Source organism: Cydia pomonella, chromosome 3 (assembly GCF_033807575.1).
Source record: "Cydia pomonella isolate Wapato2018A chromosome 3, ilCydPomo1, whole genome shotgun sequence".
NCBI classification, from domain to species: Eukaryota; Metazoa; Arthropoda; class Insecta; order Lepidoptera; family Tortricidae; genus Cydia; species Cydia pomonella.
In genome coordinates, this window is record NC_084705.1 from 5,639,765 (window position 1) to 5,662,303 (window position 22,539).

The following is a 22,539-nucleotide window of genomic DNA, read 5'->3' on the forward strand; positions in this document are numbered from 1 at the left end:
CAACTTGTTGAGGGCCTTCCTACGATCCACGTCTATTCAGCATGCTGAAAAACAGCTGAATATCTTGGCAAATGACATCAAAATCAATATTTAGCAACACTTACGATGAAACGTTGTGTTGCGGTGTTGCAATTTACATAGAAGATAACAACGTAAGTATCGATTTATTGCGTTCGCAAGGACCTACCTACCGTACCTACAATCGATTATTTATATTTAGTAGTCTTAGTTAAGTTAGGTACAGGTTGCTCATAAAAACCCATTCTTATTCAAGTCATGTCATCAAGACGTCAAGATGTAAATTTTAATTCAGATTTCTCAAGGTCAAGTAAGCTTTTTTTTCCCCAATAATGAGTATAATGACGCACATAAAGTTATAAAGGGGAAATTGTTCATTCAAAGCTGGAAAACATGGCAAAGGGGAAATTATGGTTAAGCCGTGTATAGTGTTATATTTATAGGCATCCTAATCCCGAAATCCCCTACCCGATCCCTCATGTTAGAAGTTGAAATAGTATTTAATACAATCGTGATATATTAGAGAGCTTTTTAGTTGAGTGCCGTGTTTAGGCAACAAGGCTTGCTGAGTTGCCTAAGTAAGGTACGAGATTGAAAAGCTACAAGTCATCTAAAATAATCCTTTTTTTTCATAAAAACTAAATATTTAACGAAAATTGGTAAGTATCTCAACAAAAATGTAGACATAAACGCGTGACTCCCGCGCCCCGCGCCCGTTTAGACTTTACTATGGGAGCGCGGCGGCACGTAATTGGTCAGTTTTTAGGGTTCCGTAGCCAAATGGCAAAAAACGGAACCCTTATAGATTCGTCATGTCCGTATGTCTGTCCGATTCTGTCACAGCCACTTTTTTCCGAAACTATAAAAGCTATACTGTTCAAACTTGGTAAGTAGATGTATTCTATGAACCGCATTATGATGTTATCACAAAATAGATATAACAAAAACAATAAATTTTGGGGGTCCCCATACTTAGAACTGAAACTCAAAAAATCTTTTTTCATCAAACCCATACGTGTAGGGTATCTATGGATAGGTCTTTAAAAATGATATTGAGGTTTCTAATATCATTTTTTTCTAAACTGAATAGTTTGCGCGAGAGACACTTCCAAAGTGGTAAAAAGTGTGCCCCCCCCCCCGTAACTTCTAAAATACCAGAATGATAAATCTAAAAAAAATATATGATATACATTTCCATGCAAACTTCCACCGAAAATTGGTTTGAACGAGATCTAGTAAGTAGTTTTTTTTTAATACGTCATAAAAATTAAAAAAAAATTTTTTTTTTCATCAAACCCATACGTGTGTGGTATATTTTGGCTAGGGATAGGTCTTCAAAAATGGTATTTAGGTTTCTAATATCATTTTTTTCTAAACTGAATAGTTTGCGCGAGAGACACTTCCAAAGTGAAAAAATGTGTGTCCCCCCCCCCCCCTGTAACTTCTAAAATAACAGAATGAAAAATCTAAAAAAAATATATGATATACATTGCCATGCAAACTTCCACCGAAAATTGGTTTGAACCAGATCTAGTAAGTAGTTTTTTTTAATACATCATAAATGGTACGGAACCCTTCATGGGCGAGTCCGACTCGCACTTGGCCGCTTTTTAGGGTTCCGTAGCCAAATGGCAAAAAACGGAACCCTTATAGATTCGTCATGTCCGTCTGTCACAGCCACTTTTTTTATAGTTGACTACAGCGTATCGAAAGGAATCTTATACATAGTTGATTGGGAGCCCATACATGAAAAGTACGCAATTAATGTACTTATACGAAACCTTAATGTTGAAACCATTACAGTCGACGAGCAGAAAAATATATTTATCTTCGCTTTAAGCTAATATAATTCATAAACATTGGAAAAACTTTAAATTGCTTGAAGGTACCTTAGCTGACAGGTGTTTCCCAAGTTGAAATAATGTAGCCAATGTAGGAACTTCGCTCGATTATTTTCTATTATTACATGGGTATTCTCTAATACCAGTCAACTATTAGGTACACTTAACGGAAACGACTTGAAAGTGCTTTTACACGGGTACCTAGAATACTACCTAACCAGGGCATCTAAACACACAAGGTTTCTTAGATGCCCTACATAGATAAGCTATGTACCTAGTACCTATCTAGTTTCATTACCACAGACATAGACAGAGAAAAAAATATCTATGACTAGGTACGTATTGCACCTACATATAGGGCACATATAGGGGCACTTACCTGAGTCATCGTAACTTTGTAATGATAAACTAAAATAAATCGCCCTGTTAAATCTGTTTACTAGGGCAATACCTTATCTACAACACTTAATGCGGGCACAGCTCCACTACTGATTGATCTGTGAAACGCCTAACTACTTAACTCGTTGATATAGAGACTATTATTGCTCGACTATATCACAAAAATGCAGGGTTTGTACGCATGAGCTCACAAATGTGTCGTCACCTCACCCTGGCCGTATATCAGCCATAAATAAAATATAAGCGCTGCCCAACGCACCGCAACCTCAGTGTGCTAAACAACCGCAAACATGCACTGCATTTGGAAACTTGCCCTTGTCCTCTCCGTGCTTTTCCTTGTGGAAAATAATGCAAGCTCTATAAGGACAGAAGATGTCTCCACTAAAGACGTTCCTGTGCCGAAAGAGGATAACAATATGGATGTCGGATCGGAGATTCCTGAGGTGCTGGAGGTAGACGCTGTAGCTGATAAGATAGAAGAGAATAACACTCTTCAATGTGCTGAAATCGGATCTTTCGTGAGTACCTTTCCTATTTTATATGGATGCCTCAGTAGAGTTGAACCAATGCCGTTTTTTAACATTATCTGCTATATTTTCAGTTTTTCTTAAAAAGATTATACTTACCGCAACAACCTATGCCAATATTAATTATCTTTATAATTTAAAATCCTGCACCGATCTAGGCTTAACTAGGTTGATGTAGGTGAATAATACGATGGCACCTGTTCTTATATTCTTAATTTATTTACAGTGCATCAACCACTCGGAATGCTGCTCCAACGCCTGTCTGGGATACATGAGGCGATGCGTCTCCGGCTCCGGTTAGCGTCGCTTCGACATTTATTTAGTTATTGAAAACTTTAGAGAAAACATATTTGCAGCAATAGAACAATCGCAGACACGAATTCTAAGCAATGAGAACAAGAGTGAGACAGGGTCCGAGCCTTACCCAGAAGAATGTAGCTATTCTGTTCCTTGATTTAACTCGTCAATAGGAAGGAGGATTGTATAAAGAAAATATTACTCCTTTATCTACGCAAGCAGACGGCCTAGGTTTAGCACAAGAGCAAGTCAGCGTGCAATCGTATGCTAATGATAATGTTGTATAAATCTATGATGTTGTAAATGTATTTTCTCTCGAGTTTACCATTTTGTACAAAATCTATTTCTTAATTTTACGAATGGGATGGATTGGGTGGTTCATGTGGCTTAAATCTGGAGGGTTGGCGTTAAAGTGCTGAATCTCCTTCATTGCGTCTTCCGAGATCTTCCATAGCTCTGGGTAGTCTTTTTTGAAGTCCTCGTACCACTGGCTGACCTGTTAACAATTTATAAATAAAAGTTAGTTACATTTATCCTTTACCACTGACTGACCTGTTAACAATTTATAAATAAAAGTTAGTTAAATTTATCTTTTTACAAGCATTTATTTAATCTCTCTGTATAAAAAATAAATAAATTTTTTATCTGTTTATTTCATACCAAAAAAACCATGCATTTTTCTAACTTAACTACTAATCTTAAATTAAAAAGAGTAAAGTAAGTTAGTGTGGGTCAAACCTAGAAATCCTAGAATCTAGGAAACTACATTTGACCCACTTCCCGATTTCTGATTGAGCTGAAATTGTGCATACATATGTAAATTAGATGGCAATGCAATAATTTGATGACATAGAGCTGATCTGCCGATAGAGACAAGAGGGGGCCATGGGAACTCTGTGATATAACAACCCAAACTAATTATGTTTGGGGTTGTCAGAATTCTCTCGATAAGTTGTTAGAATTGTCTCTTCCGACAGCCAAGAGTGCCGTGTCGATCTGGTTATGTTTGTTGGACAAGCCAGAAGGACGTGTTTAGGTATTGGTACCAGCTGATGGCAAGCGTGCACCGCTGTAACTGTATAGATTACTAGCTGTTGCCCTCATATTCGTGGGATGATGATGATGATAAAATAGGTTTCACGTAATTTAAGGCTCCGCACGGTGGGCTGAAAATCGGCTTTCATAGAAATAAAAAAACAAATTTTAAAGTGCTAGTTTGTTCATTGAAAGAGCTTGTTATTTAGGTATACGAGTAATACATCACACAATGAAGTGAATTTCGGGAAAATAATTAATTATAATAATTGTTGTAACGTATGGGAATAATGGGATTATTTTCTGGAATTAAGAGGTAAACCCTGATATCCTCGCAGGTGCTCATAATACCAATTATTTGACGTGAATGTGATTTTTGGCATACGTGGAGTTTTTGTACCGGGTGCACTTTTTTAAATCTTTTTTTTATTTGTTTATTTTTTTTCTGAAATTTCAACTCGCAATTTTAATAAATTTCGATTTAAAATTATTATTTATAGTTGATATAGCAAACAGCAAGTTATTTTCAGTAAAAAAAAAAAATACAAATAAAAAAAGTTTTTATAGACAAGAATTCGAAGTAAGTATGCCAAAAAAACACAAATAATTGGTACTAATATAAGCACCTACGAGAATATTAGGGTTTACCTTTTAGTTCCAGAGAAAACCCCATGTTAACGGCACCAATCATGGGACAAAAAAATTTAAGACATGACATGACATGAGAAAATTTGGAGTATTTTTGATATTTCACCGACATCTGTAAAATTCCTTTCCTTTCCAATTCGTCCTTTATGTTTTCTATGTATTTAATGAAAGCTATTGAAATTCGTTTCAATATTATTACAATTAAAACTATGGTTTTTTGCTCCAGTCATGGGATGTATGGTGCCATTAATTTTCAAACTAATAATCAATGAAAAAATTGAACTTATACAGCTCTTGTTTATGGCAAAATGTTGCCAGCGGTTAAAAATTGATGGTAAATACTTATTTTACAGGATTTGCCTATACAATCGCATTATTGGTGCCTGTTCCATTAGAGGGGTGTTTATATACTACTCGTACATTCCCATACATTCCATACAAATTTTTCGTCAAAAAATTATAATTGGTACATTATTTTCCCGACCGAATTCACTTATATTCGTTTTGGAATGTAATTATAGCTAAATAAAGCTCTTTCAATAAAAAACTAACACGTCAAAAGTTGGGTTTAGTCTATTTCTATGAAAGGCGATTTTCAGCCCACCGTGCGCCGTGAGTTCAGATTCAGAGTGCCTACCGCGAAAGACCAAAATCGAAATTTCGCTATCTAGTATCTGCCTCTCTGTCGTTTTTCGCGGTAGGCCCTCGGGTCACCGCTCGCTGAGCACAAGTTTAGACCTGTTCGTGATTTTTTTCTATGGAGCGAATATTGTTTAATCAGGTTTCCAATCTATGAAGTTCCTAGAGAAATGCCTCAAGATAGCTATTTATGCTATTTTTTGGCAACCATTTAGGTATGATTTAAAACAGCGCTATGATTTTTCAAAAACTCTGCTTGGTGAACCCACGGCACGCAAATATCGTCGTTTTATAATGAGAGCGTAATTTCGATTGTATGGGAGCGGCTTTTTGTCGGCGGGTTCGTGTGACTCTTAAGAGGATACGGGAAATGAGATTTAAATATTTTAGTTGAATATATCCGTCTCGCTAACGGAAACGACTCCTTAAACTAGTGCGAATAGGTTAGGCGAAAAATCCTGCGTAAAAATCTCAATAAACGATGTTTCGTACCTACTCGACTGTATCCTCCTTCAAATCTTATCCAGATGTAAAGAAATTTTGAGATCTAAATGGTATTGAAATTAACTGTGTCGGACTATTTTGTTTTTTTTTTTTTTTGTAATTGATGTCAGTTTTGAATACCATGCTTCTGTTTGCGGCCTAGTAAATTAGGCCGGTTGTGCGAATATTTGAAGTGCACTAGCGCCTTAAGAAACAAAAATATCAAAAAAAGCAAACCAGCTCGACACAGATATTAATAATAATAATCTGTGTTGAAAAAATCATTGCTCTAGCAAAGAGAATTAAAAAGACCAAGAGAGCTCACTTCATACAATGGGTTCGTTATCAAAATACTATTAGTTTCGTAGTCTACATCTAGCGGCAAGTAGCGGAACTTTCAGTACTGTTTCACGACATCTATTGTATGGAGTGAGCACTCTTGGTCTTTTTAATTCTCTTTGGCTCTAGCTTCAAAAACCACGGAGGAAACAGTCGAGTACGTTTGTATGGAGAAATGACCACTCCTGTGGCCTCTTAATAGTGTTGTTATTAGTACCTTTTCATATTTGGAGAAATCAAGTCCGATAGCTTCCAGGGTCATGGTGGAGTTGATGAGCTGGAAGTCAGCGATGGTGAGGTGGTCTGCGGCTGCGTGCGTGGTGCCGGCGCGGGCGAGGTACGTCTCGAACACAGCCAGCGCCATGTGCACCTTCTTCAGGCCGAGTGGCGTCCGCTCGTAATCGAAGAATATGGGTGCCATCTAGGAATGCGTATAGTCAAATAAATGGGTTACTTATAGTGAAAGTGAAAGTTTTGTTTGAACCGCGGTAAATTGAGGAATGAAATCTAAATAGCATAGGTTGTGGCCAGTGAAAGAAATAAACAATATAGGTATTCTCGTACTCGTATAGGATAGGATCACTCTGTGGAGGGGCAATCGAGGTGGAGTAAAACAGTGCTGGAGTGACACAAAGGATCCAAATCCAAAATGCGTACCCGGTGGCCATTTGCAATGCGGGCATTGCACGGCCCAATACACGTCGTTTTGGAGGATTCAAGCGTTTCTAATATTACCCCCCTCTATTGGTGCCCTGGTGAACCGGGGCTGCCGGAGGGCGCCGTAGTGGAATGTTCTGATCCCAGTGCGACCTCAAGAACGGCAAAGAGGGTGAAACGCCGGGGTGGGTTTAGTGGGTAGGGCCAAGTCCCCCCCCCCCCCCTTCGCTAGGACAGGAAAAAGGAGCGGCGAGTTCCATGCATAGATTGAGCTCTGTCCGTAATCATAAATAAATAATAAAATAGGTATTAATACACTCACCGTGTAAGCCGATATGTTTGCGTAGTAGGTGGAGAGGTTAAAGCATAACCGGTGATTTACTACGGCCCTGAAATAATTACACATATCTGATAAGTTTAACGTTACTTTTAAATAGTCCAAGACTCCAACACACAAGTCCGGAGCGGTAATCTGAAAAAATCTGTTTCTCAAAATATATTTTATTGATATTATACGATTGCTTGCGCTGATTCATCAACTCAGAGCCGAAATTACATCCGGTTTCATCTATATTGTGTTCTAAAAAATAAAAAGCAATATTGAGAAGTTCAAGGGAGTTAAGAAGGAGAAGAAACTATGTATGGGGTTCAAATTTTATTTTAGGTTTTATGCTAGGAATGAGAAACTTCGTAAAAAGGTATTTATTTTATTAAATTAATTTCAGCGCTTCTAAAAATCAGCCCCTAAGGGGGTTAAAAAGGAGTTAAAAGTTATATTGAGGTCGCTTTTTCTTACAGAGGGGAAAGGGCATTTTTGAAAATTCATGTCCTAAGGGGGTTAAAAAGAAGTAGAAATTGTGTACTTATCTTAAAAAGTTCGAGAGAGTTCGAGATATTGTCAGATTCGAAAGTATCGGAAGACATGCCATTTTAAAAGCTTTTATTTAACTTGCAATGTATGTTTGTATGTATGTATGTATGTATGTATGTATGTATGTTTGTTCGGGTGGAATCTTGCAACTCAATTTTGAAGCACATATCTTCAGCCGATTGAGCTGAAATTTTGTATACACGTTTAGTTTGGATGACAATGCATGATAAATTATGTGACGTCATTCTAAATCCAACATGGCGGACCATTCAACATGAAAGAAGAATAGTTATTTTTAATGCACTTCTACAATATGGGTACCAAATGAAAGGGATTGTTGAGAGTAACTCAAAATAACTAAAAAGTAAAAAATAAAATAAAAGTAAAAAGCGAGGTTTAAGTACCTATAAGTATTAAATTAAATTAAAATGTTTGAAAATTTAAACTTAGCAGATCAAGTTACTTAATTAAAGAGGTACTAGTTTGTGAACATACAAATTGTGTATAATGAGGTTATAAGTTGATGATTAAAATTTTAATGGAAAATTTTATTTTCTTTTTAGAGCATTTAAATAAAAGCTTTTATTTAAAAAAAAAATACTTTTTAGTTTACTAAACGCGAATTGACTGCAGACTGGGACTTGTGATCCCAATTAGTTTTACAGCTCGCGGACCAAGTTGAAGAGCATATATATAGATGACGAAAATTGTTCATAAAAAATCAATGTTATCGTAGAAAAAAGTGACGATGCCCATGTAAAGATGAGGTCATAAAGGTCATAACTGTCCCCGGCCGGTTCCGCTCTAGAAACCGAGTCATATGATCATGTACCTTGAGCAATACCAATTTTGATGCTCGCGATAACGACCTTCTTTAGCAATATATGAAATATTATGTACTAACATCTGCCCGCGACTTCGCCTGCGTAGAATGGTAATTGGTTCTTCTTTCTTGGAAATCAAACTATCTTCTAATATTATTTACCTTAATCGTAGTAGGTAGGTAGGTTAGAAGGGATACACAAAACATATTAAGGGCTATTTATTTTATAGTAGGTACAAGGTACAATCAAGACCATTAATACATCAATCAGCCATCTTCGGGCGCAAGAGCGCCGAGCTAACTAGGAGTCGAAGTGGACAGTGGTCGCCATGTGCGAAATCGGCCGAAACGTTCAATTCATAGTAGTACAAGAGGGCAATATACTTAATTATGTTGTTCTATGGGAATTAATTAGATTAATGTTATTATAGGCAATTGTTTCTTCTTCATCATTCCGTTCATTAATTACGTTTTATAACTAGGTACGATGTAAGCGATTTGTAACGAAATAACGCAACCACAAAAATTACAACCACCTGACTAATTTAGTACTTACTTAAACAGAAACCAATTAGTGGTCAATTATAAAATGACTAACTAGATAGCTGCAGTCACGTTGATCAAAAAACCCAAACGACTTGCCCAAAGAATATAATACTCACTAGGAGTTGCCTAACAATTCTTGACCGTAGATATTAATTCGCTTTATTAGATTAAATTCTTTTGACAAATCTTGTCTAATTCTAAAAGACGTGACGAGTGCATTTTTTGGTACGTCCTCCATCCTCATGTATGGTTATGAGGATATTAATCCTCTTATTTATAAAACCTCTGTTAAATTTGGTTCCTTTCTAATTCCGTACTTTCTAACAAACGCAAATGTCAAAATGACTTGTTCTTGTTACTGTTTGACGTAACAGGCGTCTATGAATAAGGAAGGCCATAGGGACTTAGGGACCGTGCGCATAGTAGGTTCTGCCATCTTGTGGGCTACATCGGAACAAAAAAAAACACATTTACGCCTCGCGCTAAAAATCTGACGGCTCCTGTGCTGCCTCCTACAGTTCATGCACGCTCCCTATATCCTTTAGTTTCTGTCGATGCTAATATACATAGGTTGTTGTTGTTGTTCAACATGTTTTGGGCCAGATCTAGCAGTTCCACTTCATCAAATGTCTTTTTTTTTTAATTTGAATTATTGATGAAAATACAAAAATAGGCCAAGTGCGATTCGGACTCGCACAGGAAGGGTTCCGTACCATTATCTATAAAAACGGCCACCCATCCAAACCCACCCTGCCCGACGTTGCTTAAATTCGGTGATTGGATGAGAACCTCGAGATTGGAAAGAAATATTTATTTTATTCTGTTTTTAGTATTTGTTGTTATAGCGGCAACAGAAATACATAATCTGTAGAAATTTCAACTGGCTAACTATCACAGTTCATGAGATACAGCCTGCTGACAGACGGACGGACGGACAGCGGAGTCTCAGTAATAGGATCCCGTTTGACCCTTTGGGTACGGAACCCTAAAAATAGGTTTAGGTTAAAAGTATAGTACAGATACAGGATACAGTCGCAATTAGAAGGTCGTGAGCTCCTGACAATATAGTATAAAAGAGTGCCTGCATGTGCCTGGCTTGTGCTTGTTACAGAGGTACCTAGTGCAGATTGGCATATGTGTGAGATGCAGATTGGCAGAGGTGCCCAAATGGGGAAGCGACCGTACATATGTTTTACCTTATCTGTGGATCCAGGGGGTAAAGGGGCGTACCGGGCTGGTACTTATCGCAGATGTACTGCAGGATAGCGTTGCTCTCGCTTAGGAAGAAACCGTCGTCATCCATGACCGGGATCTCCTTTTGTGGGTTCATCTGAAAATTATTGGAATTTTATGTTTTCAAGGGAACAAGTTAACTCGCAGCTAATCATAATCTGTATACTTAGTTCTCTTCATTGTTAGGAGGTAAGAGTGAGAGATGTCATAATAAGAAGGGTGTGATGAGATGAACTTTGATAGCCTGGAGGGAGTTATTATGACGGGCAAAGTTGATGGCACCTCAGAGCCTTCCCCCTACGATACGAGGTGTGCTCAAATTTCTGCACCTGTGCAATTAAAACTGCACGAGGCCATGCACTCGGCGAGGAATAGAAGCGTATGGAGTACCCTGTTCTTTATCAGAAAGACATGATGTGACAATCCTCAGCATTGAGGGAACGGCTGAAGAAGGACGATCTTTGAATAGTTTAAGTAATTGAACGATACTGATGGTTGATGGTAGGAGGTAGCCCACCCGACATTGATGTCACATGTTAACGCATATTTGGCTGCCATGAGCTCTCCTGTCCGGAAAAGTATAGCCACGGCCATCCGAAACAACGTACTTTAGGTACCTTTAATACAATGGGGCTGTCCGGTCGAAGTATTTTGCAGCTGGCGCCAGCATAGGTTCTACAGCCAGTCCTTCGAATAGTGTCAAATTCTTGTCTTTTTTTAGGGTTCTGCACCAAAAAGTTACAAAAGGAACCCTTAATGGTGCGACTCTAGCCGTCCGTCCGTCTGTCTGTCTGTCACATCGGCAAATATATCGAGAACCACTTAAGCTATCGATTTGAAATTTAGAATAGTTATGAACAACGCTAACTCAGACACATTGAAAGTATTTTTTTTTTTTTTTTATGAAATATTGGTAAATGCCCAATATGAAGAGGGCGCAAAATTTTAGTGACTACTGTGACTAGGTCAAGTGGGATATCATTTAAAAGAGTTCAAATTGCAAAACATTTTTTCTTTTATTTTTCATAGAGAAAAGAAATTGCTTAATGAAAAAAAGGTAAAAAAATACCGTTCCCCCTCTTATCTCCGAAGTTTACCGACGAAAATAAGTATTACTATAAATAAGTTTTACGGGAAAAATATAATCAGACCTCTATCTTGCTAACATTGTTTTTAATTAACAAAAAACCTTTCCGAATTAATTTTTCAATTTAACCAACTTTACGTGTGTTACCTAATACACCTTTTTTCAAATAAAAGATCAATTTTTGAAATCGGTTCACATACTTAATAGAGAATTATCCTCCAAAAACCAACATACGTGCATTACATCGCGCAAATTAGTCAGACAATTACCCGATAGATGGCGCTGTACACAATTTTACTTAGTATAGGTACTTTTGTTCAAATGTCTTTCGCTTTTAAGTTACACGAGATAATTGTACGGAACGGAACCCTCGGTGCGCGAGTAAAACGACCTCGCACGTGACCGGTTTTTAGGGTTCCGTAGCCAAATGGCAAAAAACGGAACCCTTATAGATTCGTCATGTCCGTCTGTCTGTCCTATTATTTATTTATGGCCTGGATGCCTAGATAAAACCTATGCTGGCGCCATCTATACAATCCTTTGTCAGTTGCCAACCCCATTTCAGTAATGAAGCTTACCAGGGCATACTCCTCGGTCATGTGTTCTCCTTTGCAGAAATCGACATCAATCTGCTGGAAGGGTATCTCAAGCAGGGCCAGAGCCTGCCGCACTGACAGCGACGGCGGCCCATCCGACACCACGTAGAGTTTTAGAACCATCTGTACAAACACACATTGCAATTATTTAGTGAGTAAAATAATCACATGTTATCTAAAGCCAGTGTGAAATCCTTTACTTAATATTTTATGTTGCGCAATATTTTTTTCACGTCAGCAGCTCGAACAAGAGTAATTTGCTGCTTAAAAACAGTGAGCAAAATCGCATTTTGCTCACCGAGTGAGACAAAATAACATTCAAGTGACCTTTAGATTCAAATGTCATTTCAACGTGCGAGGCCTAATACAAGTTCGAAATATTTGGATTCTATTGTCTTTATCCCTTTCACGTCATTAGCAAAAAGAAAGAGACAAAAAAGTTAATAAGTAATTCAACGGTATATTGACGGTTTATAATAGACCCCCGAAATAAGTCAAACCGCATCGTTCCAAAACACCCTACGAGTCTTCATTCGTAATAATTAATTAATGAAATAAAAGTTTAAAATTTAATAAAAACACCATATTTTACGTATTTTATTATACAATCAAAACAATGAACTTATACAAATTTACGCAATTGTTACGCAGTAAATAATTCTACTTAACTACTTTTAAGGATCTCTACTATAGTTGACAAATAGTAATATCCGCAATTCGGACCGGATCTTACAGTTTTTTTTTTACAAAAAAAAAGTTGTCGATTGAACTGTCAATTGATGTTCGTTAATTCATTATTTTCGTATTATTTTATTGAAATTTCTTTCGTTTTGTTTTATTGCGGTAATTAAAGTTAATTGTTAGAATACCTTCAGAAAACATGAGTGAAATAGTGATCCGTCCGTCTGGATTACATTTTTTCAGGTTGTATTTTTTGATGGCTGACTGACGTGGAAAATTTTGTGTACTACACGAGATCAAAGTTATTTACATCTCGTGCGCTTTTGAGTCCCTTACTACGCTCAAGATTCCAAATTATAGAATCTTTCGCTTGCACACAAGCACTTGAAGAAATATCAAACTTTGCTCTCTTGTTGTACAAATAACTATTTCCATGTAGCTAACTAAATAGGTAGTAATGCTAGTACTGCACCTATTTGCTGATGATTCGTATCTCAAAAAGTCACTGATATTGTAGAAAGTAAATACAGTTGCGGAAGTATAGAAGAAAAAATGTTTTTTCACCTCAGCAGCTCGAACAAGGGTAATTTGCTGCTTTAAGCAACAGTGAGCAAAATCGCATTTTGCTCACTGAGTGAGACAAAATGACATTCAAGTAACCTTTATATTCGACTGTCATTTCTACGTGCAGGGCCTAATACAAGTTCGAAATATTTGGATTCTATTCTCTCTGTCCCTTTCACGCCATTAGCAAAAACAAAAAGAAATAGACCCCCAAAATAAGTCAGACCGCATCGTTCCGAAACACCCCACGAGTATCATTCGTAATAATTAATAATTCGTAAAAGTGTATAATTTGATAAATACACCATATTTTAAGTATTTTATTGTAAAGTCAAAAAAATCAACTAAAAACGTACAAAGACCACGTAAAATACATAATTCTACTTTTAACGAAGTAGAATTATGTATTTTACGAACTTAACAAAGAATATGGGGGCCTACCGCGAAAACCAAAATTCGCAAATTGTGGGAATCTTTCTCTTTTACTCTCACTAAGACGTAATTAGAGTGACAGAGAAAAATGCCCGTTATTGACTAACTTCGATTTTCGCTGTTATAGCCATGGTATCCGCAATTTGGACCGAATCTCAAAAAGTATCTTAGAAAAAATACAAAAAAAGCTGTCGATTTAACTGTCAAATGATGTTCGTTATTTGAAACTATTTCTGTATTATTTTATTGCAAATACTTTCGTTTTGTTTTATTTTGATAATTAAACTTAATGTTAAAATAAGTACATTAAGAAAACATGAGTGAAATAGTGATGAAGAAGGATTCGATTTTTTCAGGGTGTATTTTTACCTTCCAAATATGTTCTCACTGCTGATGTGAAAAGTTTTGTGTAATACACGTGATCAAAGACTCTTGCGCTTTTGAGTCCCTTACTACGATCAAGATTCTATATTATAGAATCATTCGCTTGCACGGGACTCGAAATAAGCACTCGAAGAAATATGAAACTTTGCTCTCTTGTTGTACAAATAACTATTATTCACATCTCGTTCTCATGGGTAGGTGTCTAACCTACCCCTAAAGTACCTATTAATGGATCCCACAGGGATCTATTCTTGTACTTCTTTTCATTCAGTACATGTACCTATCTATACATATATTAGGTACGGCGATTGCGATAAAGTTACGGTTAATGACTTTATTGTATGATTAGCTATTAGGTACAATTTTAGCCACAGTTAAAAGTCCTCTGTTCGTAAGATCCGTATTGATATTTATCTAAACCTTGATTGTACCTAATGTACCTATCTTGAGGATGTATATTTAGATATGGTTTTCTTTTCTACTTATCAACAATTTTAGCTGACCATTGGACCTTACGTTTTTGCAACAAGATTTTCGAATGGTCAAAGTGGCCCTTTAACTGACCATTACATCCACATGATAACGGGCCCGAGCAAGAATCATTTTCCATTTCACGAAATATTAGCGCACCGTTAACAATATTTGAAATGTAAAAAAATTGTTAAAATCCAGAAATATCATACATTGAACATTTTTATTTTATTTATTTGGCAATTAGAGCCAAAATATTTTTATATGTTAAAAATAGTTAAAGATGTTCTAGTGATTCGTGAAACGGACAACGACACTTGCTCAAGCCCGACGTCGGGCCCAACATCGAGCCCGTTAGCATGGTCTTTAACAATGGAGGATGGTATGCTCGAAGATTGTTATGAACCCTAGAATACCTAATAATTACCCATGTCTGGAAAGCTGGCAAACTGACACAAAATAATAAACTCGGATAATTTAATTACCTATGTTGTAATGAAATCCTATTCCATAAACGCATGTAAATGTAACCAGGTGAGCAGATTTCCTACCTACGAAATCATGCCTAGTATACAATGTATCTACATACCATATTTTTTAGCCTGTTGGTTTTATGCTCACCTCGGGTAATGACTCAGGGGGCCTACCGCGAAAACCGAAATTCGCCAATTGCGGGGATCTTTCTCTTTTACTCTCACTTAGACGTAATTAGAGTGACAGAGAAAAATGCCCGCAATCGACGAACTTCGATTTTCGCGGTAGGCCCCCAGTTTACGATTACGATATGAATGATCAACACTAGGCACGTATTGCGATGCGGCATTAACGGATCACCCGACTCAAGGCCCTTGGCTTTTCCTAATTCCTCCTAGAGTCAAATAACTTCCGCGTTAATACGTGTTTCTCAGATGCAACAAGTTACAACTTTAACCATTTTAAGTTTGAACACAGAGAAAGTGAAAATGATGGATCTAAACACTCGGTGAAAATTGTACGGAAAGTTACGAGATGTAAAACACTTGTCACTATGTCATTGTTATGAAATGCATCATTTAAGTGGATTCAGTGGGCGTTTGTAACCAGAGCGAGCATGGCAATAGCAGACCTGTTTTGTAATTAAAATTCCTCTCAACTATACAGATTGCAGAAGCAGGAAACAATGAGTTAGCGTAGCGACATATTTATGGGTTATATGTTAGAGGTAATATTTAGGTGTGATACTAACTCTGATTCACTTGTTTCTAATTACAACACTGCTGCGCTACGTCTTTATCAAATGAGATAAAAACCTGAACTACGGCTGAGCGGTGTTGCGGCTCGCAAGATACCTAGCTATAGGTAGTCCGCGAGGCAAGACTCCTTTCACCGCACACAATATTATGTTGTGTTCAAAATTATTAATCACGCATGACGCATGACATCAAATTTTAAATCCGCTACAAAATTAATAACTTATCCAATTTTAAGGAATTTTCTACTACGCTTCACTTCTAGAGTTGTGCGGTGACTAATTTGTCGTTTTGTTGCTGGAGCGCATCCTTGGCATAATTGAAAGTAAAGTGGCGTTACAAAGATTCTAAATAGGAACGGTAGGCAAAAATTGCTTTCTTGTTTGCAATTTAGCTTAACCACAGAATCGTTCTGTGATAATAAAACCCTCAACTGCGAAGTAGGCTGGTATGAGGTATGATTCTGATCTGAAGTAATGTGTGTGCATGCACATAAATATATGTGTGCATCATAATAGTACATTACGATACAAGTGCGAAAAATAGGAAATTCGAAACGAGTGGCGATAAATTAAAACACGACCGAAGGGAGTGTTTTAAATCGACACGAGTTGCGAATTACCTATTCGCACATGTATCGTACAACGTTTTACAGTACATATGGCCCTTTAAATGTTCGACACAGTAACGTAATATGCTACTTCTCGCACTAGTGCTATAAAGTAGCCCCATATGTACTGTAAAGAATTTTTTACAATTAATTTTAAATACCTGTCCAATAATATTGAATATTTATCATCAGATTAGTCAGGAAAATGACCAAACCATGAAAATTCGTTTCGGCTGTGACATCGCTACAAACACAAAATAGCCACGTCACTTTCTATTAGTTTCTCGAGTGAAATTAGACCACACAAACTTTGATTAAAGTAAAATAGCGCTTACCGCTATTTTACTTTAATCAAAGCACACAACATATTGCTGCTCCTGGAGTTTTGAATCTGTCCATAAAATTCAAATTATACTTTAGTGCTCAAAAGATGAGTTACATGAACTTAGGTGATCACTTTACCATGAACGTTTCAGTTGTTTTTCATGAATACAATGGGACCTAAATTTAGCTAGTTATTTTCGACACCTAAGCGTTTTAGGGTTAACTGCGGTATTTCACAACCCGGCTGACGAACACAACTTCCTTTAAATTATTATAAAAGGGGCTACGCACTCTGCAGATCGTCTTAGTTGCACCAGTATCTATGAGGTCGTCAGCCACCACTCCCAGTTTATACTTACAATGATTGCAAGATCATTGATTTTAACACTTCTACACGCTTCGCTTCTAGTATCCAGTGTTCTTTCCGAAGATGTCCGAGCAAAGCGACAAGCCGGGTACGTGTATAATAGACCGAGTATATCCTTCGATTTACCTCCTCGGACAACGGGGGCACCTACACAAGGCACTCAAGCCCCTAATGTTGACAGGACACGAGGTGGCGCGCAGCAGATGTTTTACGCGTACCCGGCGCCCGCGAGCGGCTCCGTGGACATAGGGTACTCCACCACGGGTTCCACTGCTGGGACCACAACGACAACGGCCGGAGGCTACAGTTATGGAGGAGCGCAAGTGGGAGGAGGCGGTGGCTATGGCGGGGGCGGGGGCGGGGGCGGTGGAGGCTACGGTGGAGCAGGTGGTGGTGCCGGCGGAGGCGGTAGTGGTAGTGGCGGTGGCGGCGGCGGCGCTGGTGCAGGTGCTGGATATTCTTACGATGCACCCACAACCGCAGCGCCACGGCCAAGCCCAACACCAGGTTCACCAGGCACGGTATCTACTAACGCACCGGAGTATTTGCCACCTGTCGGGGGTGAAAGCGTCTCAATAGGCGGAAGCACGGGGGTTACACTAGCCCCACTCCTGGATCTAGCCCGACTCCAGGCACAAGCGCAACTCCTGGGGCGAGCCCAACGCCAGCGCCTACTCCGACCGCCTCGTATCTGCCGCCGAACCCCTCCACTCCAGCCCCAACCCCACCTCCACCACCGCCTCCGCCAGGGCTGGATCCCGGCGCCGGGTATTTCCTGCCGATTCCTTCCCCTCAGTTTCCGCCCCCAGCCGGTACGCCCCCTCCAGCCGGGACCCCGTCTCCGCTACCTCCCCCAACAGCTGGATACTTGCCCCCTGTCTCGTCACCTGCGCCAACTCCAGGCACCGTGTCCACCCCGGCTGCAACGTACTTGCCACCAATATTTAAGAAATAAATTATCTACCTCTATTGTGTAATTAATTACTGTGTGTATAATAGCTCTTCTTTTATATTTGTTTTTATTAGTGTTTGATAAAAAAGGCGATTCTTTTTTCATAGCACAGATAAAAAAAATACTGTCCGTATATGAGACATTGCTGTGAAATGCATGTTTCCAACAGTGTATATTATATAATGTAACTGTATAATGTATATAGGCATATACTTAAGTAGGTACATACTAACATTAACATTTTATGAGTCCATTACTTTATAATCCTTATGTTTTCATTAATTAAAATTATGATTTATGTGCGCACTTTAGCAGAAGGACCCTTTTTAACAAAACTTTAAAACCAATTTTAACATAGAAATACTTAACGTAGTTATACGAGTAAAACTAAGCTGGAAAGACACATCTATTCCAACATGTATTATTATTATTACGTAGAATTTTTTTTTAAGTATGTATTATAGGTAGTTCGTTTTTTTTAGCATTAGAAAAAAGGTAAACATTCTTGACGTCTTTTTATTAATCATCTCTCCTAGCCGTTTTCGACCACAGCGACTGCGTTCTACCGCTGAGAGCGTCGCTGGTGCGCTCTCAGGTGACTGATATAGCCAATTTTTGCAGCAAATGTACGACCACACTCGTTGCAAGTCAGCACCCCTCCGACATAATTGTAAAGTATGGCCGCAGGTGGTCTGGCCTTCAGCTCGTCGCGCTTAGCGTCGAGTTCTGTGAGCCGCCTGGCTTCAAACTGACGCACCTGAGTCTGCACAATATGCCTCCAACGTGGACGGTCACTGGCTAGACTCTCCCACTTCGTTGGCTCTATATACGCTCTCTTCATATGCCGTTTCAACACATCTTTGAACCGCAAGACGCGTTTTTTTTTATTAATACGGAACCCTAAAAACGCTTTTTAAAAATCTGTAACTATTCTTATAGAAGTAATTACCTGCCTAAAGCTGACCAGAAATATATGATCAAGATCATTGTCAAGAGGGCGCTTTTATTCTGATGTATAGGGCAACAGTTCAGTTTAGTATGAAAAATTTGGTGCCAATGAAATTCCGCAATATGGCACGTGATCATATACCTAAGTATATTATGATTTATAATTGTTACATATTTGCCGTGACTTATTTTTAAAAAGTGTTTTTCAATAAAAAGACACTTCAAAATCATTTCAAAATCGCTTAGAAGGTAAGCGATTTTGACTTTAATGTTAAAAAAAACTATATAAAAAAAACGTTTATATCCGTATATATATGTATAACTGGAAATGAGCATAAGGACCCTTCTCTCATGGAAAGGCACAAATAATTTTTAATTTTTGATTATTGCAAAACAGATGTTTTTCAATGTTCATTCAAACCAAGTGGGTCCTGGCCGCAACCACCACCTCCACCACTCCTCAGTTTCGCCATGTCGTCTGTCTGTCTGTCTGACCGTCTGTCGGTTCGCGGCTTTGCTCCGTGATCGTTAATGCTAGGAAGGTGAAATTTGGCATGGATAATAGATTAGAATACGATACAATAAAGCAGTAAAACAAACACTAATTTTTTTTTAGGGTGGCGAAAAGGGGATATTTTTTTTTCGCTTCCACCCTATATTCTACAGCGGCATTGATATACGGGACAGTTAAAAATACGGGACGCGATGCTTAAATATGGTGACAGTCCCGTATATACGGACGTATGGCATCCCTACCTATATACCTATAACGTTTAATTTTGTCAGTTTTAAAATTTTTGAGCATTATGTGGAAAATCGTTTGGGTTTTGGATCTTACATATTCTTATGTATTTTATAATTGATATTATATTATATTTTATAAATGAATTCCGTTTTTTTGAACTCATAGCATGAATTAGTAGAACTACATATTTGTTTGAACGTAGTTTCAAGCAGCGCTGCTGTTGAACCGTTGACAACTAAACGCTGCCTGTCAATGAACATAGAACGTCATAAAAAATATGTGAAGATGAAAGTTATTTTTAATTATTTAGTTTAAATATTATATTTGCCTTTCCTTTTGGTAGTAAAATGTCTAGTGTAAACCCACATGAAGATTGGTTATTCGGGTCCTGTTTTGTTACGTTGTGATCGTCGTGTCTATATTTAGAAGCAAAGTTTACATAAATTATGATTTTAATAAAGCAAACAGTACAATTCTCGCGAATAAGAAGCAAGGTGATCACAAGGTACGGTTAACAACTGTATTAGGTTTGTTTTGGGCAGGATTGTATGAAATACTTGTTTACCTTATGGTTGCTGCCACTGTTGGCACCGATTTCAAGGTTCACGACCTTTCTGTTACCTGCCCGTGCGTTCTACAGACACACTTGTTGGTTTCAGCAATTTTAACTTGGGTGGCATTATTAGCAATCATGTTTACATCCTTAGAACATCAATATGCATACCAAATTTACCAATGAGATGACTCTATTTGGACTATAAGTTGCCTAATGCTTTCAGGGTTGTAGAAGTGCGTGCTGCGTGTAAGGATGGTGCACCTCGAGATGACGGGGGGCCAACAATGCTGCAGCACATTAACTATAAATGATCTGCCCAATGAACTGCTTATATACATTTTTTCTAAAATAGATTTTGAATCACTATTGGCCGTAGCAAAAGTTTGTTTGAGATGGCAGCAACTCTGCCTCACTCCATGTGTGTGGGACAACACGCGCCTCATTGTGTGCATGAAAAACTATGTGAGGATAAGTGAAAACATTGTGCCTTTTGTAGCAAAATATTTAAAAAATGTAAAATTACAGTATTTCAAGTTGTATTCTCAAGTAAGGGCTTCCCTCATTAGCTACTGTCCTAACTTGACTCGTCTAGAAATAAGCATATCTCAAGTTGATAGTTGTATATTTGACGATCTACAATACTGGCCTAATTTAAAATTTTTGAGTTTCCGTAATTCTCTAATAGTACAAAACCCAGAGAATGCAAATGGGAATTTTGTATACCACTTGCCTTTTGAAAAATTAAAGAATCTTGAAACTTTGGTTCTCTCGAATTTTGCTCTTACACATGGCAGCCTTTACAGCATGCTCGACTGTACCAGTTTAGTCAGTATTAATATGGAAAAAATGAAAAACATCCCTGCAGATTTCTTAGAATCCTTGCTGAGGACCAAGCAAGCTACTCTTGAAGCATTGTACATTTATGGAGACACATTGAATGATGATATAGTTCGCTACATATCCAACTGCAAGGTGCTACAGGTCCTGCACGTCATGACCTGCAAAACCCTGTTTGATTCCAGTTTACTGCACTTAAACAGGTTAAAAAACTTGCGTTCTCTCAAATTGCGACACGGGTATTTTTCAACCACAGCTTTACTTGGTTATTTTACTAATAATGTGTTCCAACATTTGACTTACCTGAGCCTTTCCCGCTGCCCGCACGTAACCATGCAGGTCGCCCGGGCTATCAAAGCAAGTGCACCCAATCTTGAGGAAATGTCTTTCTATTTGTGCCCATTTATTTGTGCTCCAGGTTTTAACAGAGGAGAGTTAGAAAATATGTTCAATATACAACTACTCCTTGACTAAATGATTCTCATCTTATGATTCTATACAGATTTAGTAGAATTTTAATGAATTCTTTTGAGTGTTTAATAAATTTAAATTACTACAAGAGTAAAAGTAATATTTTAGATGTTTTGTAATAAAACAAATTTGCCATATAATGGATTTGTTCTACTTAAAATAAGCATATTACATGATAAAATTTTAGTTAGTTATTAAATGTGTTTGTGTGCATAGTATTATATGATCTTGTTATTAGAAGATAGCTATCAAATTGACAAGTTCTTTTATGAATATTAAATTTAACGAAACATTGTGAACCAGAGGTTGTGCTTGTGACGGTTTACTTGTTAAAATGGTCCATAATAGTAATAAACTTCAGTATTTTGCTTATTGACGAGTATTAAAGTAGATAAGGTGTTTACCGACTACATGGTAGAATAAAATGTGAAGGAAGCTGCAGAGATGACTTACCCACTTCATAGCAGGCTATATGCAGTGAGGGTCGGACATATCTGCAGCTGACTGTACCTAGAACTACTACTTCATATACTTTAATATTGTTTATTTCCGCCTTTTTTTGAAAGCATTGTCAATTATTATAAAAGTGCCTTAAAGAGACAAAGTATTTATTCAGATGTTGAGAGGGTGCCGATTGTATTTACACTGCACCCAACCTCATTATAATATAAAATATATAGGTATGTATTAGTTAAATCTTTGTGAAACGAAATATGGTATTTAGATAGACACGATGTGATTTCTATATTTTGTCTTCACTTGTTTGTGCTGCTCTAATGTCCAATTACACTCAATAAAAAATGTATTTTGAACCAAAGTTTTTCATTTTCGCAATGGGTGTAAAAAAATACAAGTTACTAAAATCTTTGGTTTTAATTGTACGGGTTAACGTTTATATGGGTCGTTATTCGATTAAATTAAATTTTTGA

The 22,539-nt window shown here is 37.7% G+C and overlaps 4 protein-coding genes across 6 annotated transcripts; 3 read left to right on the top strand and 1 right to left on the bottom strand.

Annotated features, from left to right (window-relative positions):
* The first annotated feature begins 2,211 nt into the window (after nt 1–2,211).
* On the top strand, nt 2,212–3,671 carry LOC133515888 (uncharacterized). The gene is made up of 2 exons (XM_061848512.1): nt 2,212–2,776; nt 3,012–3,671. Exons 1-2 carry the CDS (start codon nt 2,549–2,551, stop codon nt 3,084–3,086), a joined length of 303 nt encoding a protein of 100 aa, XP_061704496.1. The 5' UTR covers nt 2,212–2,548; the 3' UTR covers nt 3,087–3,671.
* Nucleotides 2,984–15,952, bottom strand: LOC133515887 (glutathione S-transferase 1-1). 2 transcript variants are annotated; one of them, XM_061848510.1, is made up of 6 exons: nt 15,797–15,952; nt 12,022–12,162; nt 10,320–10,453; nt 7,206–7,272; nt 6,444–6,647; nt 2,984–3,578 (listed from the first exon to the last, which is right to left on the bottom strand). In XM_061848510.1, exons 2-6 carry the CDS (start codon nt 12,160–12,162, stop codon nt 3,423–3,425), a joined length of 702 nt encoding a protein of 233 aa, XP_061704494.1. In that variant the 5' UTR covers nt 15,797–15,952; the 3' UTR covers nt 2,984–3,422. The 2 variants fall into 2 exon arrangements, with proteins under 2 accessions (XP_061704494.1, XP_061704495.1); XM_061848511.1 differs by lacking the exon at nt 15,797–15,952 and adding an exon at nt 15,193–15,211.
* A 593-nt stretch (nt 15,953–16,545) lies between these two features.
* Nucleotides 16,546–18,146, top strand: LOC133515889 (zinc finger X-linked protein ZXDB-like). The gene is given in 2 exon segments (XM_061848513.1): nt 16,546–17,970; nt 17,973–18,146. Coding segments are annotated over 2 exon segments (960 nt in total). The 5' UTR covers nt 16,546–17,094; the 3' UTR covers nt 18,057–18,146.
* A 1,818-nt stretch (nt 18,147–19,964) lies between these two features.
* LOC133515890 (F-box/LRR-repeat protein fbxl-1-like) lies at nt 19,965–22,427 on the top strand. Of its 2 annotated transcripts, none has more exons than XM_061848515.1 (2): nt 19,965–20,251; nt 20,534–22,427. In XM_061848515.1, the coding sequence occupies exon 2, from the start codon at nt 20,555–20,557 to the stop codon at nt 21,611–21,613; it is 1,059 nt and encodes a 352-aa protein (XP_061704499.1). In that variant the 5' UTR covers nt 19,965–20,251; nt 20,534–20,554; the 3' UTR covers nt 21,614–22,427. The 2 variants fall into 2 exon arrangements, with proteins under 2 accessions (XP_061704499.1, XP_061704498.1); XM_061848514.1 differs by having other exon boundaries at nt 19,967–20,251; nt 20,526–22,427.
* Nucleotides 22,428–22,539: the final 112 nt, after the last annotated feature.

Bases quoted from the DNA above. Each gene is read 5' to 3' on its own strand.
- LOC133515888 (XM_061848512.1), top strand. From the start codon at position 2,549: ATGCACTGCATTTGGAAACTTGCCCTTGTCCTCTCCGTGCTTTTCCTT. The intron at 2,777-3,011 runs GTGAGTACCTTT...ATTTATTTACAG, and splicing joins GTGCTGAAATCGGATCTTTC to TGCATCAACCACTCGGAATG.
- LOC133515890 (XM_061848515.1), top strand. From the start codon at position 20,555: ATGGTGCACCTCGAGATGACGGGGGGCCAACAATGCTGCAGCACATTA.
- LOC133515887 (XM_061848510.1), bottom strand. From the start codon at position 12,162: ATGGTTCTAAAACTCTACGTGGTGTCGGATGGGCCGCCGTCGCTGTCA. The intron at 10,454-12,021 runs GTAAGCTTCATT...AATAATTTTCAG, and splicing joins TGACCGAGGAGTATGCCCTG to ATGAACCCACAAAAGGAGAT. The intron at 3,579-6,443 runs GTACTAATAACA...AATTGTTAACAG, and splicing joins ATTTCTCCAAATATGAAAAG to GTCAGCCAGTGGTACGAGGA.